The 16,445-nt window shown below is 48.0% G+C and overlaps 1 protein-coding gene across 2 annotated transcripts in view; it reads right to left on the bottom strand.

The window, feature by feature from the left end:
- Positions 1-15,473, bottom strand: part of KLHL20 (kelch like family member 20) — a 30,973-nt gene extending 15,500 nt beyond the window's left edge. The window contains exons 1-3 of one of the 2 annotated variants that reach the window (XM_038758042.1): positions 15,455-15,473; positions 13,716-13,782; positions 3,923-4,496 (exon numbers count right to left, since the gene is read on the bottom strand). In XM_038758042.1, the coding sequence (XP_038613970.1) occupies positions 3,923-4,496; positions 13,716-13,738 (597 nt within the window). In that variant the 5' untranslated portion in view covers positions 13,739-13,782; positions 15,455-15,473. Of the gene's footprint in view, positions 1-3,922; positions 4,497-13,715; positions 13,783-14,455; positions 14,476-15,454 lie in introns of those variants that run through there. The other variant, XM_038758043.1, reaches the window with a different exon arrangement.
- Between the last annotated feature and the right edge of the window lie 972 nt (positions 15,474-16,445).

The following is a 16,445-nucleotide window of genomic DNA, read 5'->3' as shown; positions in this document are numbered from 1 at the left end:
TACAAAAATGTGCATTTCTTGCCATCAAATACTTTCCAAAGGGAAAAAAAAAACTGACCGAATAAAAAGCTTTATTAAAGACAAACACACAAAACCACCCGAATAACAGTTTTGGAAATCTATTACCAGTGGCAAACAGAAAACTGGGAAAATCTTGCAAAGACGGATTTGCAGCTAAATGGGAACTGCCTTGTGGCAGGAACATGAAGGGACTAGTCTGGTGAGCTGATCCCACTTCTCTGTCTAAATATATACACAGTAAAAGGAGAGAGAGAGAGACAGAGAGAGAAAGAAAAGGCGTGTCAGAGCAAAATACTTGTGTTACCAAGTGTGAACACCCAGAGAAGGACACCAGAGCCCCCTCGTCCGAGGACTGACCCGCTCAGAAAAACAAGCTAGTGACACACTGTAAACCTGTTCATCATTTCTCCCATGCTGAAGACATGGAGCAACCTGGGGCAGAAGGCGAGACGACAATGCAGTTGTCTCACGCTGCTGGGGGACTGGGAGCCCTCAATGCCTGCCCTCCTCGGGCTGCTGATCGGACGCACTGCAGTGGTCTGCTGCCTAAGCTGCTACTGCCCCTTTCCCGCAGGACATGAAAAGATGAAATTTCCATCTCTCCCCCGGGCAGTCCACAAGGAAGAGCTCGGACTCTCCGTGGTAAAATTTCTCCTGCAAATGACGGACACTCTCCTGGGTCTGGTTTCTTCTCACCCTCATCAAAAAGTCAGAGAGCTCAGCCCAGACGCCCAGGAACACAATCGTTTGAATATTTGATTACAAGTGTCTTTTAAAATGCATCGGGAGATATTCAGGATGCCAGAAACATAATCAAGGGGACCACAAGATCAATTACATACTCGGTGGAGCTGACTGAGGGGCCACCTGACTTTAAGGAACGTGGGACCCTACAGATCTTGTGACCGTTTTAATGGAAGTTCTCGTCCGGTTCAGGAAATGTCAGGGCCCCGAAAATTTAGCTTTATTCATGGATTCTGCTAACCGGGTGGTTAAGGAAAATGTGTCTATGTGTCACGTGGCCTGCATGCTCTAGATTGTAAACTCCTCGTATGGGCAGGGAACACGGTCTACCGATTCAGTTTATTGTACTCTCCCAAGTGCTCAGTATAGTGCTCTGCACCCAGTAAGCGCTCAATAAATACAACTGACTGACTGATGTATAAGTATTACAGAGCCGCAAAGCTCTTGAGGGGATCGGTTACAAACGAACCCGCCACGATAATAAGAGAACGACTTAACGGGATCACGAGGTGGTTTAAACACAAGACAGTGGGTAGGCTGTGATATTTGCTTGACATGAACAGCTGTTGTGGGCAGGGAATGTGTTGGTTTTATTGTTAAACGGAATTCTCCCAAGCGCTTAGTTCAGTGGTCTGCACACATTAAGCGTGCAATAAATATGACCGATTGACTACTCCACTAAGGCCTCATCTTTAATATTTGCCCTCAAAAATCAGTATCATCCTCTTCTTATGCTCACCAGCCCAATTTTGTTTTCTCTGTGACTCTTGATTTTGGGATATGTAGGCAAATGCAACATGAAAAATGTGCCAAAGTGTGCCAAAGATCCTTGGAAGAGATTCCTGCTCCTTCACCCCTCCAGAGGATAAAGATAAATGTCTGTCAGGAGACTGTTAAAAAAAGGAATGGCTGGAAATAGAGCAAAATATTTTCAGATAATCTAAAAGTATCATTATCCAGACAGTAAGAGGCAAAAAACAGAAGGAAGAAAGGGTAAAATATTCTAATCAGGCTGGGGAAGGGCAAATGCAAATATCCTTAAATGACTGCATAGAGGGCTAATCAGAGGTCAGGTTGCCACTGACTTGTAAAAGACGTGAAATGGTTTACTCATCAGTACATTTAGCATTCGCGTTTTTTGCTGGACCGCACAAGTCCAGATGGGACTGAGTCAACAAGATGTGTGTCATTTGCAGTGAGAGCTAAAGACACCGCAGAGAACATAAGATATGCCATTGGTTAGTCACACCAACAGCCCACCATCTTAAAGGAAGTGCTGTTTGCCCTCCTTGACATTTATCCTGGGTACATCTTTTGACAAGGCTGGATGAGAACATGCCCCCCCCAAAAAAATCCTAATGATAAATAGAAGAAACCAAGCTATGGGAACCTTGGAGGTGGGGCGGGGGGAGAGGGAGACACAGAGACAGAGAGAGAGACAGAGAGAGAGAATGTGTGTGTGTCTGTAAAACAATTTAAAATACCAGATGTGTAGCCTTTTCCACTTGAGGCAACTTCCTCAACTGCTGGGCTGACTGGATACTGACAGCAGGCCCCACATGCAACTGGCTTTGGTAGTTGGGTGGGGCCTAGGTTTCTCCCTGCAAATATAGCTGGATAAAACAAAATAGTAGTGGCCACAGGAAGTAGCAGACGGCCAGATTAAACTACTCAGTGTGCCATATTTGACTCATGGGCAGTATTTAGCCCATCTCTGACTCCTCCTTGGCTCAGGGGTGAGAACGGTGTCAGAGACACTACTGGAAATGAATATTTCTTAGACCCAGGCTGTTTAACTGGTCACCATCCTGTGTTCTAACCACAATGGGTGCTCAATGACCAGGTAATTAAATCATGGATCACGTGGGTGTCTATAATTCCACACACTTCTGAAACAGAGAAAATTAAAATGGTGAATTTCTTTGCTATCCCAGGAAATTGGCTAATAGAACATTTGTACCGGATCACTCGTTAATCAAAAGACAATGCTTTGATATTTTCACTCCTTAAAAAAATATACGTAGCTTTGGATTTAAAATGTTGGTTCCTTGACTTAAGAGCTGGAAACCTTCTCTCCGACAACTAGATGAGAAGAAGAAAGGAAGCCATTTAGGATTGGCCTACCTGAGGAGATCCCAAAATTGGCTCCTGAGACGGGCTTTAGGCATTTTCACAAAACTGCAAGAGTATGAACAAAGCAAGTCCTTCTGGGAGAGGAGAGAATTGAATAGCAGTAGAATTAGTTTTGGGACATTTTGCTGCATTTCAGGTTTTAAATTTCTCTAAACAAAGCTGAGCATGATTAGGATCTTATTCACTGGAATCATATTAATTAAAGCCAATTTTTTGAGGGCTGTTTTCTCTTCCTCTCTTGTCTTCTTTGCCCTACCCTCTTGCCCCTGACACTGGTTTCCTAGCTTTAGTTGATAAGCATGACGTCTATTTGCCAATTAGAGTCAGATATCGTCACCTAAGAAGGTTATAACCCTGAAGACTGGTGTGAGGACAAGTAACTGGGATAACAGTAAACAAGAGGCTCTCTTTCCACAACAAAGGGCACCTGTCCAAAAACACAGAGGGCAGAACTAGTTTTGTTTCGGAACTAAAAGGCAGGAGAACTGGTTTTCGTAGGGAAAACGTTAATTTGATCTACGCTGTGCAGAGGTGGACTAGGTTTGCAATGCTGGGCTGGGAGGCTACGTGGGAAACCAGTGGAAAGGAGTGCTTCTGTGGGATTTCTGCAGTTTTGCACTACAGTGAAGGGAGGCCCAGTGAGTCATTATGGATGAGGGGAGATGCTATGCGGAAACGAGTCGGAAATTCGAAAAGCTGTGCCACCCCCGTGCTCTCCCTAAAGCGGTTGCTCGGTGAACTCCGCAGCTGAAATCAAGTCCTCTCTTTAAAGCTACTGCTCTTCAACATCCATTGTCCAGAGGGGCCGGCTCTCCCACCTTCCCTCCTCAGTAAACCATGGCTCTCATCAAAACTTCTGGCCCTCTTCGCCGAGGTAACTAGAATGAGTAGAGGGTGGACCTGGATTGAAATCCACTGATTGGCAAGATGCGGGCCCTTTCCCCCGCCCCTCGCTGATTTTTTCCTTGCTGAAAATGGATTTGGCTTCATAGGGCAGGGCCTCCAGCCACCTGAAGCAACTCACCTCCTGAAAGTTGTGCTGGGTGAACTTGTCCGCAATTCTCAGCAATTCCCGGCACGAGTGTGTGTCGGCGAACGCCCGGATGCCCAGGCAGTTGGAAGGGTCTAGTTGCCTCTTTAAGAACTCACAGCAGGCTTCCTGGATTTCTGCCAACTGGAGGAGACAAGCAGCGGGCAGAAGAGTTTGGACGTTGCCCTCTTCCACCGTGATCTGCGAGGTGTACGCAAAGTCAATCAGCAGCTCCATGGCTCTTTCATCAATGTCCCGGATCACTACTTCGGTCTGGCGGCTCTCCGCCAGCTCCCCTGTAAACATGGCTCGAAAGTACGGGCTGCAGGCCGACAGGATGACTCGATGGGCATAGATCTTCTTGGCGCCTACGACCAACACCACATCGCACAGCTCCCGGTGCTTCCGCAGGAGGTTGATGACTTCTAAAGTTTGTCGAGGGTGCTTGTCCGAGACGTAGGGCATGCGAGCGGGTTGGGGAACCCCTTCTGGCAACTTGTTGGGGTCTCCGAGAGTGCAGCGGCTTGTTACGTCCATTCCAGTCTCTCCTGGTCGAGTGCTGGTACACCTACCGGAATGAAGGGGGAAAGGGGGGAAAGGGATGAGAACAGGCACTTCACTGATTTACGTCAATCGACCCGTCGATCGACGGTGTTTATTGAACTCCTGAGTGCAGAGCACCTTACGGAGAGTATACCAGAAGCAAAACCCACTTGCCTTACAGTCTAATGAGGAATACTTCTCTAAACTCAGTTGTGAGTCCAGACGGAATACGGGTTTTTGGGGGGGGGCCTTTTTATGTACCCCAGAGGAAGCCCTGGGCCACAGAAAGGAACCATTATAGCTTGACTGGTGGGCTGATTCCAACCTTGCTCAATCCTGATTTGTAGCGTCACGAAGACCACTGTTCCCCAATTTCACAGAAATTCATTATTTGAACCAGCTCATTAGGGAGTGTGGGCAGGGAGTGTGTCTGTTTATTGTTATACTGTATTCTCCCAAGTGCTTAGCACAGTGCTCTGAACACAGTACGTGCTCAATAAATACTACTGAATGAGTGAAGCAGCTGTACACCCACACACGTACAAGAGAAAAAAATGCCTCCATCTCAGAAGGATTGTTTATAGGCAAATCCCAAGAAATGGCTAAAAGATGTCAATCCATTTATTACGGTAAAATAATCACTTTCTAGGTTTCTTTCTGCAGAGCAATACCCTACAGATATCACTTACGATCTGATCTGTCCTAACCAAAACATTTATAGTCATTGCTCTTCAGAAAAATAACAGCTATTGTTCTGCCAATCTGACTGGACTGATATTTTAAATGGTGCAATTGAAGAGCACTCAAAGACAGGAGAATGTGGCTAATACAGTCTCCTGAGTTCAAAGGGAGATGTCCCATTGTCCAGAGACTCACTGGAAAGCACATTAATTATAAAAGAATCTTCCCCAGAGGGAAACTGAGTTACGTTAAAAAATTTGGAAGCTACTCAGAGAAATATTCACAACCCGGAGTTGACAAAGTACCAAAGGTAAAGAAACACATTACTTCTTCATCAGTAGCACCGAACTCTTACAATGAAGAGACTCTGAGCAAATGTCTTATGGTCTGAATGACCTTGTCAGAAAAAAAATCCATTTTAGTACAAATCTAATTCTTTGTCTGAGATAATCCTTAACAGTGGCCTAAACCTTGCTGATCCCTAACACGCAAGCTGAGATGACCCCAGAGAAATAGAGAAGAGAAAAGAGGGCCTTCTCCTCCCAGAAATGTTTGTTCTAAGCCAGGATTCTCTTACCTTTCTCTTCATTTGACCCTCTTCAGAACCCCCACAACCTATCACCCCTCCAATAAAAAGAAAAAAAAAAAGAATATCCACTTATGACTGCAAAAAAAGTACTGATCACTGTACTCTCCCAAGGGCGTAGTTCACTGCTCTGCATCCAGGAAGCACTCGATAAATACCAGTGATTGATTGAGCCCGAGGAAGTTTCCCAGGAGGCGGAAGGGATGGTGGGGCTGCTGCCTGTCTCACCTCGTTTCTCTAGCCTGCAATTTGCCGCTGCCATCAAACATCTGTTTGGGTCTCCATGGCCTCTAATTTGAGAAACGCACTGTGCTTTGAGAAATAGTTTTGAGCACCTGGGCACCATGGTGACACAGAAAAATTCACAGGGATAACTACAGATCATCATTGAGAGTTTTGCCAGAGAGCATTCTAACCACCGAGATCCATCTCAGGGTTTAGGTTAAAAAGAAAACCCGGTCAACAGCTTAGAGAATCTTCACTCCATATTCTGCAAATAAGTATACAACATTTACCGGTCCCACATTTAATTGCAACTCTCCTAGTTGATAGATTGTTTATTTATATTAGTTATATATATACACATATAAAATATATTTATATATATATTAATGTTGGTCTCCCCATCTAGGCTACAGGTTTGTTGTAGGCAGGGACTGTGTCTGTTATACTGTACTCTCCCACACATTTAGTACAGTACTCTGTACACATAAGCGCTCAATAAATACAACTGACTGAGTATTAAAAATTAATACACTGGGCTGTCATGAAGCATTATGCATCTTGAAGGAGTGGCTATCTTTGAATCCACTGCATTGTTAAAGGTAGAAAGAAAAGTGTGTGAGTGGAAAGAAAACCAGAATTTCTTTGGAGTTCAAACACAAGAGACTCACCTTTGTATTGTCTCCAACAGACTACACTAATTTTTCTAACATTCTTTTAGAAGCCCAAAAACCAGGAATATATTCATCTAATCAAAAGGGGGCCATCAACGATAATAATGGGAGAATTCATAGAGCCCAAATGGGTCACTGGAGTGGGCCTACATTACCTACCTACTTCATGGCTCAGGGAAGAGAACAGAATAATAAAAAAAAAAAAACATTCATCCCACACCTTCACTCTACATTAAAATAAATAAATACAGCCCATAAATGTTTCCAAGAGTGGTCGCCTGTATACATGAATGAAGAGACTGTACAATCCAGCTGTTCAATGGCTTAATGTTGCACTGTACTCTCCCCAGAGCTTAGTACAGTGCTCTGCACATATTAAACGCTCAATAAATAGGATTGAATGAATGAATGAATGGCTTGCTGAAAGCCTCCAACCGAGTCCGCTGAGCCAGGAATGGAGCTCAGGTCTTCTGCCTATAATTATTATACAGACTACTCAAGATGGTAAAGCAAGAACAGTGGTCCCTTCGTATATACATACACATGCCTTATTTTGTTTATTGCTATCCTTGCAATCTTAACTATAATCATCTATTCAGCCTGCAAAGACGGCAAAATTCTCTTACAAAAAAAAAATCCATCTGGCACTGCGCCTTTTCACGCTTGCTCTCAGCCCAATGATTTTGTTATATTTTAGCAGTGTCTAGAGCGGGCTACCAAAAGCCATTTTAGTCAAAAGCATCTCTCGCCATGAATAACACCAAGACAGCTAAACTCTAGAGTTCAAATTGCACGTAGTTCTTGTCATCGGTGAGGGATAGCCGCTGCACGAACCGGACGATGTAGAGGTTGAAAAATAACAAAGCGGAAGAACTAAAGGATAATTTCTCCTTTCCACACAGACAACAAGTAATTGGGCTTTTAATCACATTGCTATCAGTGCTCCCGTTCATCGCTCTTAAAAGGTAAAAATTCAGACGCATGAAAAACACCATTTAAATACCAGTGACATTACGTGCTAAAACCATAGTTTACATATCAACTCCTACCACACACAAGTACCCAGTATTCTGAATGCAGGGCACTGTTAAAATATGTCCTTTATTCTAAAATATTCTATGTGCCACATGCATCAGATAACACCCTCAAGAGAGCTTCTTTGGCATCCATTCTTTAAATTTCCAGCCTCACCATGGCATCATCATTGGTCTCTGCTTTTAATAACTGGAGCTTCCCCTTTCTAAGCACTCGCCTGGCTGGCGGCCTTGAAAAGATCGTCCTCCCATCACTTACAGTCAATAAGCCCCAACGTCGTGACTTCCGTCACGAGTGCAGCAGATCCAAGAAAAGCCAGTAACCCAGGGTGAAAGGCCCCCGGCTCCAATTCATTGCTGCCACTCAAGAAAAGACGACCTGTTATACTGCTGCAATATGCAGCCTCAATTAAAAATTTAGGCTGTTGCATTTTGCTCCATAATATTGCTACCATATTCCCGAAGCACCCTCAGACCGCCAATTACTAAACCAATATTTCTCCCCAGCAGGTTTCCAATCTTTTATGCCAGTCAGATGAAGCCTGTTTGCTAAAGAGCACAGTTTCTGTCAGAATGCTTTAGACAAAAGCACCCAAGCAGGGAGGAGCAGTTGTGGACATAGGAGACTCAGGGGAAAAGGTTCTTTGGATTTTTCTGTCATTGCTGACCGAAAATGACGGGAACAAGATGACTGGGAGAGTAGACGGAGGCTCAAATCGGGTACTGCTGAAAGTGAAGAAGGCAAAGTCACTTTGGAAAGAGAGTCCTTCATTAATGGGACCAAGTTTATAATAAACCCACCGTGAGATTCGGAAACCTCAGCCTTTTAAGTGCTGTAGTCAATCTGTCTCTTACAGCCAAAGAAGTAGCATGGCCTAATGGAAAGATGATGATGGTATTTGTTAAGCACTTACTATGTGCCAAGCCCTGTTCTAAGTGCTGGGGTAGATACAAGGTCCCACGTGTAGAACACAGTCTTAATCCCCATTTTGCAGATGATGTAACTGAGGCACAGAGAAGTTAAGTGACTTGCCCAAGGTTACACGGCTGATAAGTGGCGGAGCTGGGATTAGAACCCAGGACCCCTGGTTCCCAAGCCTGGGCTCTTTCCACTAGGCCATGCTGGGAGGCAGAGGACCTGGATTCCAATTCCAGCTCTGAAAAAAATGCTTGTTCTGAGACCTTGTGCAAGTCACTTAACTTTTCTGTGCCTCAGTTTCCTCAACTGTAAAATGGGGATTTTTCCTCCCTCCTACTTAGACTGTGAGCCCCTTGCGGGACAGGGACCGTGACCGTCCTAATCAGCTTGTATCTGACACAGCGCTTAGAACAGTGTTTGACACACAGTAAGAGCTTAAAAGATACCATTAAAAAAACCCAGAAAACCAACCCTCAAAACCTTTCCATATCTCTAGTCGCTGAGTGGCTTGGTGTGCATTGTGCATCACTGCAACACTTGGGAAGTGGGCTGTAAAAAGGTCACAGGTCCTACAGAGTCCGGAAGTATAGGCGAGTTGGAAATATCTTGAATATGTACACGGAGAAACGAGGCTTCGGATATTTGAAAAGCCTATGCACTGCGGAGGCTGTTGGGCACTCCGCAGGCTGACTAATGGGGAACGAATATCCTGTGCACTGGGAAAGGCGGTGGACGAGTTCTCTGCTCTGGGATTCGGGAAATGGGCTTCACCCCTGCCCCTCTACCCACTTGTTGCATTCTGGGCCCTGGCAGGAACGAGGCTGCAGGGACACGAGCGTGCGAGTGTGTACTAGAATCGATTCCTCTCGGCAGATTCTCGTTCCTGAAGCCTCAAGACCGGGGTTCATCCGGCATCCCTGGTGGAAGACTCTCATCCGGTGGGGAAGGGAGGAGGCAATTATGTCCGCCCCGCCCCACGCTTCCCCCATCTCTTCCTGTCCTAAGTCAAAGGTCTGAACTTACTTCGCAGGGGAAGTGTCTTCCGAAGTTCACTGGAGGGGCTCTTTCCTATCATGTGCGGAGAAAGGAAATCTGGTTGGGGAACACCTAAACTAGCCAGAGGCTGGGGAGGCAATGGGAAGGGATGAAAGGGAGGAGGAGGAGGAGAATCAGAGCCTGATCTCCCTGGGCAGACCAGGCCAGAAGCTCCGATTCCCCTCAGGGAACCAGGAAGGGGTAACTGATTGACAAGTTGAGGAGATGCACACTCATCTTTGGGAGAACCTGCCTCTACCTCAACCTGAAAAGGTGTGTGTGTGTGGTACAGTTTGTTTTTAAAGCGAGTGCAGTGGCACTGGGAAGAGGGAGTCAGGGGAGCTGTGGGGAGCGGTTCCCAGCTTTGAATCCCACTGCAGCAGCATGGTAAATACACAGAGAAGAAGTAAAAATGTTCACTTCTGCCCTTCAAGGTATCCTGGCAAGACTGACCCAGAGGCCAGGGCTACAGGGGCAGCGATGGCTTCAACAAGTCAAGTGAAGGATTTCTGGTCCACTGCCAGCAGTTAGTTATGGCAAAGGGAGGGAAAGCAGCTGAATAACAATTCCTGTTCCCAGAAACTCACAATAGAGTTCATCCTTGTCCTTCAAGAACAATTCATTTGTTTATCTGCCCTTGCTCACAATTATAAATACCCTGGAATTGAACAAATGCTAGTTTGCATGGCTAGTGTAAAGATCTATTGATTAAGGTGCGAGACTGGATGCATTTTAACGATTAAAAAAACTCCCTAATATTCAAAGAGAATGATTAATTGGCACCGTAGAACGAGCCCAAAATGCTCTATGACTGTGTTTCTTAAACTGGGAGATGTGAAGATATTGTGTGTGTGGGGGGGGGGGGGGGGGGGGGGGGGGGGGGGGGGGGGGCACTGAAGACCTGGGGAGATAAAGGTGGTTTATTAATTCAATGTGACTTTACAACTTTATCGGGGCTCCCTTACCCTCATCTCATCATCCCTGCCCCGTCCCCTGCTATCACCTCATTCTCTGTTTTCTCTTCCTTATCATCACATTGACTGACTCCAGCCTTAGGTAGAGCCTAGGTGAGATGATTTCTAAAATAGTGGAAATAAAGTACAGATGTCACTGTTCACCTCATCTCAATAACACAGGGAATCCTTTCCCATCCCTTTTGGGTGACAGGTATGGCAAAAGGGGCTGCCATAGTCATTCAATCGTATTTATTGAGTGCTTACTGTGTGCAAAGCATTTGGGAGAGTACAATATAATAATAAACAGAAGTGCCACTGAGGGAGCAGGTAAAAGACTCAGGCTGGCCAGAAGTTCCACAGAACAAATGCACATCCCTTAACCGTGCTGCTCCCAACATTGACTTCTGCCATGAGATACTTCAAATAAAGTATTTTGGGGGGTAAATATACCACCAGCAGCTCCTTGGTGTAAGATCTCAGACCAGAACTTGACTCTCATCCTTGAATGCATATGAAACCTAGAGACTTTAGCATATATCTAAAAAATGATGAAAAATGCATTTTCATAAGTGCGATCAAAGAGATCCACCTTACACCATTTTCTGAGATTTGAACTCTGACTCATTAGGGAGGGGAGGCCATTTCAGAGACAAGATAGATACACTGCTAAACTGTACTCTCCCAAGTGCTGCTGTCCCTCAGGCTGTCTCACATGGGGCTCAGTTTTCATCCCCATTTTACACATGAGGTAACTGAAGCACAGAGAAGTTAACTGACTTGCCCAAGGTCACACAGCGGACAAGTGGAAGAGCCGGGATTAGAACCCAAGACTTCTGACTCCCAAGCCATGCTGCTTCTCAGGTTCAACTAGTAGCCCAAGCACTTATCTAAAGTTTAATCAGGGTCCAGGCACACAAGCAGGCAGACAGGAGGGCCGTGCTGGGCTGCCAATTTTCATTCAATTGTATTTATTGAGCACTTACTGTGTGCAGAGCACTGTACTAAGTGCTTTCCTGTCCATGCTCTGAAGCAGCAACGGTGGAGGTGATGGACCGCTACTGCCACAACAAATCCCTTCTTACCTCCCTTTCAGGGCAAACTAGAGAAGCAGCGTGGCTCAGTGGAAAGAGCACGGGCTTTGGAGTCAAAGGTCATGGGTTCGAGTCCCGACTCCACCAATTGTCAGCTGTGTGACTTTGGGCAAGTCACTTCACTTCTCTGGGCCTCAGTTACCTCAGCTGTAAAATGGGGATGAAGCCTGTGAGCCCCCCGTGGGACAACCTGATCGCCTTGTAACCTCCCCAGTGCTTAGAACAGTGCTTTGCACATAGTAAGTGCTTAATAAATGCCATCATTATTATTATTATTAAACTAGGGGAATTGCTGGCACCAAAGCTTCAGTTCTGACTGACCTGCCTCGCCTCAAAAAACACCAATCACCGTCCGTGACCCTGTGATTACTCAGATTGTGAGCCCTGGGTACAAGAGAGATTCTGTCCCATCTGATTATCTTCCATCTTCCCTAGAACTTAGAAAAGTGCTAGGCACATAGTAAGCAGTTAATCAATGCCATCACGATTAGTGCCGACACTACGAACAGATTTTTTTTTCTAAATTAGGAATTTCCTTTAAAGAATTTCCCCTTTAATGACGTTTTCCGCAAAGCATGCTACGCTCTTTTATGAAATGTAAGAGCAACATGGAACTCCAGTACCTCTGATAATGTGTTCATAGTGTTTTAGGGATGAGTACTGAGTGTATACTGTATTTGAAATCTGGAATTGGAGGGAGAAGTAGATTAAGGAAACACTGAGGGAGGGGGTTTGGAAGCTCAGAACTGATACTTGGTATTGCAAAAAAAAAAAATCAAACTAGGAGCCATCAAGAATGAATAAGTACTTCTTTAGGAAATGCTAAAAATGAAAAAAAGGCCCACTGATTCCCTTCCTGAAAAAGTTATAATCCCCCATTTTTAGAAATTACAGAAAGGCTAGCATTTCTGTGACCTGAGGTTAAAAAAAGATCAGCAGCTTTTTCACTCAAGGTAGGAACTGAAGCATTCCTTAACTTCATTGCTCCGTGAATCTGGATGGTGCTATATATGTCAGAAGACAAGATAAATGAAAGGTGAGAGCAATTGTGAGGGCTCCTCAGGGTAAACAAACACCGAGAGGGTTATTGGCTTAACTCTGAATGATAGATCTGAAAACAGGGGTGCATTCTTTTGAATTCTCCTCCTGTTCTGGCTACAGAAAATATACATTACATAAAATGTTTCTTTCTTTGAAATGGCCTGAGAGCAATGACCCATCCTAGGGAACTAAGCACAGACAGTTGAAACAGAGCTAAAATGAACGGTAGAGCAGGTGCAAATTTTCACCTGGTCATTTGCTTGAGACAGCAAACGGGCGAAAACGGGGTGAGGATATCGCACCAACTCACTCCTGTTAGAATTCCGGAGGTTTTTTATATGGAGAGAAAGAAAGGGAAAGGGATCGTTTTAGGGATGGGGAGAGAGGAGCCGGGATGGGCCACCTTCCCTCACTCCCCGCAATCTCTGCTCTATTATTTTATGGGCTAAATTATCACATGTAATCCCTTGCTCGGATTTTGAACCACCTGCCCTGCAATGCAGTGCTTTCCCTTTACAAATTGTTTGGTTTAATGAACAAAGCGGCACTCAGGAACATCAATGACATAACCAGAAATGAAATCAGACATAAAGGAGCTGCAGCACAGTTCGGGAGAACGATTGACAAACAGAAGTAAGAGTTGCAGGGGCAGAAGAAAAAAACCTCCCACATTTGCCCCACAAATCTACCTCTACACTGCAATGTGTGCAGTTAATTTCACACCACAGAGATACTCAGAGCAGTTCACATTAAAAACAAACGGTGGTTTAGCAAAATTAAAAGAATGGTAGAGTCATTGTCAAAACCACAGCCCAAGATTATAAAAAGTGACGGGGGAAATTTATTTTAACCACATTCTTAACCTAGAGAAACGGTTTTTCAGAAAAGGCATTTATAGCCGAAAATCTCACTGTTCCACCTTAAAACACATGGTATTAGTCCCGGCAAATAACACGGGATGCGAAATAAAAACATAAATGACAGTATATCCACACAGGAGCCTACCTACGCATTGGCTTTCCGTCCATGCACCGTGAAGGGAACCCTTCACGCCAAACTTCCAAGCCCCAACCTGGGAAGACAGAAAGGCAAGCAACCTTAATGAAAGTCATTCTCCTTGTCTGCTTGACATTCCAGTATCAAAATCACTCATTTACTAGCCCTAAGGAAGAAAGGTCCTTTAAGGTATTTTTTCTTAGCCCTACTGCCCAGTCTCTATAATTCAATAACTAGAGTTTTTCCAACAGTAACCGCCGTACTTAGTAAGCTCCTCGGGGGCAGCGATTGGGTCTCCTTACTCTACTGTACTCTCCCAAGTGTACCCGCACTCGGTAAATGCTCAATAAATGCCACTGACTGATAGGCTGATTCTTTAGGGGGCAAGCCCCAGCAGAAACCCAAAACGCATCTCAATATCCTGGAGGTGAGAAACGGTTATTAAGGCGAAGATTGGCTTACAAAAACGATCACATCCCCCTTTATACTTATATACTTATTTTATACTTATTATATACTTATTTTATTTTGTTGGTATGTTTGGTTCTGTTCTCTGTCTCCCCCTTTTAGACTGTGAGCCCACTGTTGGGTAGGGACTGTCTCTATGGGATGCCAATTTGTACTTCCCAAGCGCTTAGTACAGTGCTCTGCACATAGGAAGCGCTCAATAAATACGATTGATTGATTGATTGATTGATTGATTGATAAATATGGTTGTCATCATTAATTAATACCACGAGAGCGCTCACTAGGGATACGACTGGGTATTCGGCCCTAAGTTAATGAGCGGGGAGGTTGGTACTTGGCATCAATCAGTGGTACTTGCTGGGCGCCTAGTCTGCGCAGAGAGCAGTGTACTGGGCGGTTGGGAGCGTGGGGCCGAGCAGGCCCTGCAGGGTTTGTCATCCAGCGGCTGTCTGTCGGGACGGTGCCCTCCGTCGGGGCCAGCAAGGCCCAAGGATTTCCCGGGCCCAGGGCCCGGCCAGCCCCGTCGGCAAAGCCTCGCTCGGGCCCGGCGGGAGGGAGGGAGGGAGGAGCCCGGCGGGGGAGGGGGTGGAGGATCCCGGGGGGGGGGGGGAGGGTCCCGGGGGAGGAAGGGTGATTGGGGGGGCGGGGCCCGGGGGGATGGAGGATCCCGGGGAGGGGGGGGCCTGGGGGATGGAGGGGCCCGGGGAGGGGGGGCCTGGGGGGATGGAGGGGCCCGGGGGATGGAGGGTCCGGGGGGATGGAGGATCCCGGGGGATGGAAGGTCCCGGGGGTTGGTCTCGGTGTGAGGGAGGGTCCCGGGGGGTGGAGGGTCCCGGTGGATAGAAGGTCCCGGGGGATGGTCTCGGAGTGGGGGAGGGTCCCGGGGGGTGGAGGGTCCCGGGGGAATGGAGGGTCCCGGGGGGTGTAGGATCCCGGGGGGATGGAGGGTCCCGGAGGATGGTCTCGGCGGGGGGAGGGTCCCGGGGGGATGGAGGATCCCGGGGGTGTGAGGGCTCCACCCAGGCTGCCCCAGGGCCCGGCGCATCGCCCGGCCCTGGGCCCCGGGGGCCGCGGAGGGAGACCCCGGAACGCACAAACGCGGCTGGGGGGCGGGAGCGGGAAGGGAAGGGCGGGGAGGGCGGGAAGGGCGGGCAGGGCGACGGGGAGGCGGTGCGGACCCCCCCCCCTCCCGGCCCCGAGCCCCCCTCCGGCCGCGGGCTCCGGGGGAGGAGCGGGAGGAGGAGGAGGGGGAGGGTCGGTGGGCAGTGTCCCGCACTGACCCGGCCGGACCTTCGGGCCTCCGCCCCCGCCGCCTCCCTCCGGCTCCCGCCGCTCCCGCCGCCTCCCTCCGGCTCCGCCGCCCCCTGTGCCGTTCCGAAGCCCTTCCGCCGCCGGCTGCGGCCAACGGCAGGAAGCAGTCCCCCGCTCCCTATCGGCCCCGCACGAAACACCGCCCGCTCAACAAACGTTCCGGGCACGGGGCACACCCCTTTCCCTTTCCCCTTCCCTTCCCCTTCCTTTCCTCTTCCCCTTTCCTTTCCCCCTTCCCCTTTCCATTTCCCCTTCCCCCTTCCCCCTCCCCCCTCCCTTTCCTCTTCCCCCTTCCCATTTCCCCTTCCCCCTTCCCCCTCCCCCCTCCCTTTCCTCTTCCCCCTTCCCCTTCCCTTTCCCCTTCCCCCTTCCCCCTTCCCCTTCCCCCTTCCCCTTCCCCCTTCCCCTTCCCCCTCCCCCTTCCTCTTCCCCTTTCCCCTTCCCTTTCCTTTCCCCTTCCCTTTCCTTTCCCCTTCCCCCTTCCCCCTTCCTTTCCCTTTCCCCTTCCCCCTCCCTTTCCCCTTCCCCCTTCCCCCTCCCTTTCCCCTTCCCCCTTCCCCCTCCCTTTCCCCTTCCCCCTTCCCCCTCCCTTCCCCCTTCCCCCTCCCTTTCCCCTTCCCCCTTCCCCCTCTCTTTCCCCTTCCCCCTTCCCCCTCCCTTTCCCCTTCCCCCTCCCTTTCCCCTTCCCCCTTCCCCCTCCCTTTCCCCTTCCCCCTTCCCCCTCCCTTCCCCCTTCCCCCTCCCTTTCCCCTTCCCCCTTCCCCCTCTCTTTCCCCTTCCCCCTTCCCCCTCCCTTTCCCCTTCCCCCTCTCTTTCCCCTTCCCCCCTTCCCCCCTTCCTTTCCCTTTCCCCCTTCCCCCTCCCTTTCCCCTTCCCCCCTTCCCCCCTCCCTTTCCCCTTTCCCCTTTCCCCTTTCCCCTTCCCCCTCCCTTTCCCCTTTCCCCTTTCCCCTTTCCCCTT

This window comes from Tachyglossus aculeatus, chromosome 16, assembly GCF_015852505.1.
Source record: "Tachyglossus aculeatus isolate mTacAcu1 chromosome 16, mTacAcu1.pri, whole genome shotgun sequence".
In the NCBI taxonomy this organism is placed as follows: Eukaryota; Metazoa; Chordata; class Mammalia; order Monotremata; family Tachyglossidae; genus Tachyglossus; species Tachyglossus aculeatus.
Note: the sequence above shows the minus strand (reverse complement) of the source record. Positions and strands in the feature narration are given on the sequence as shown.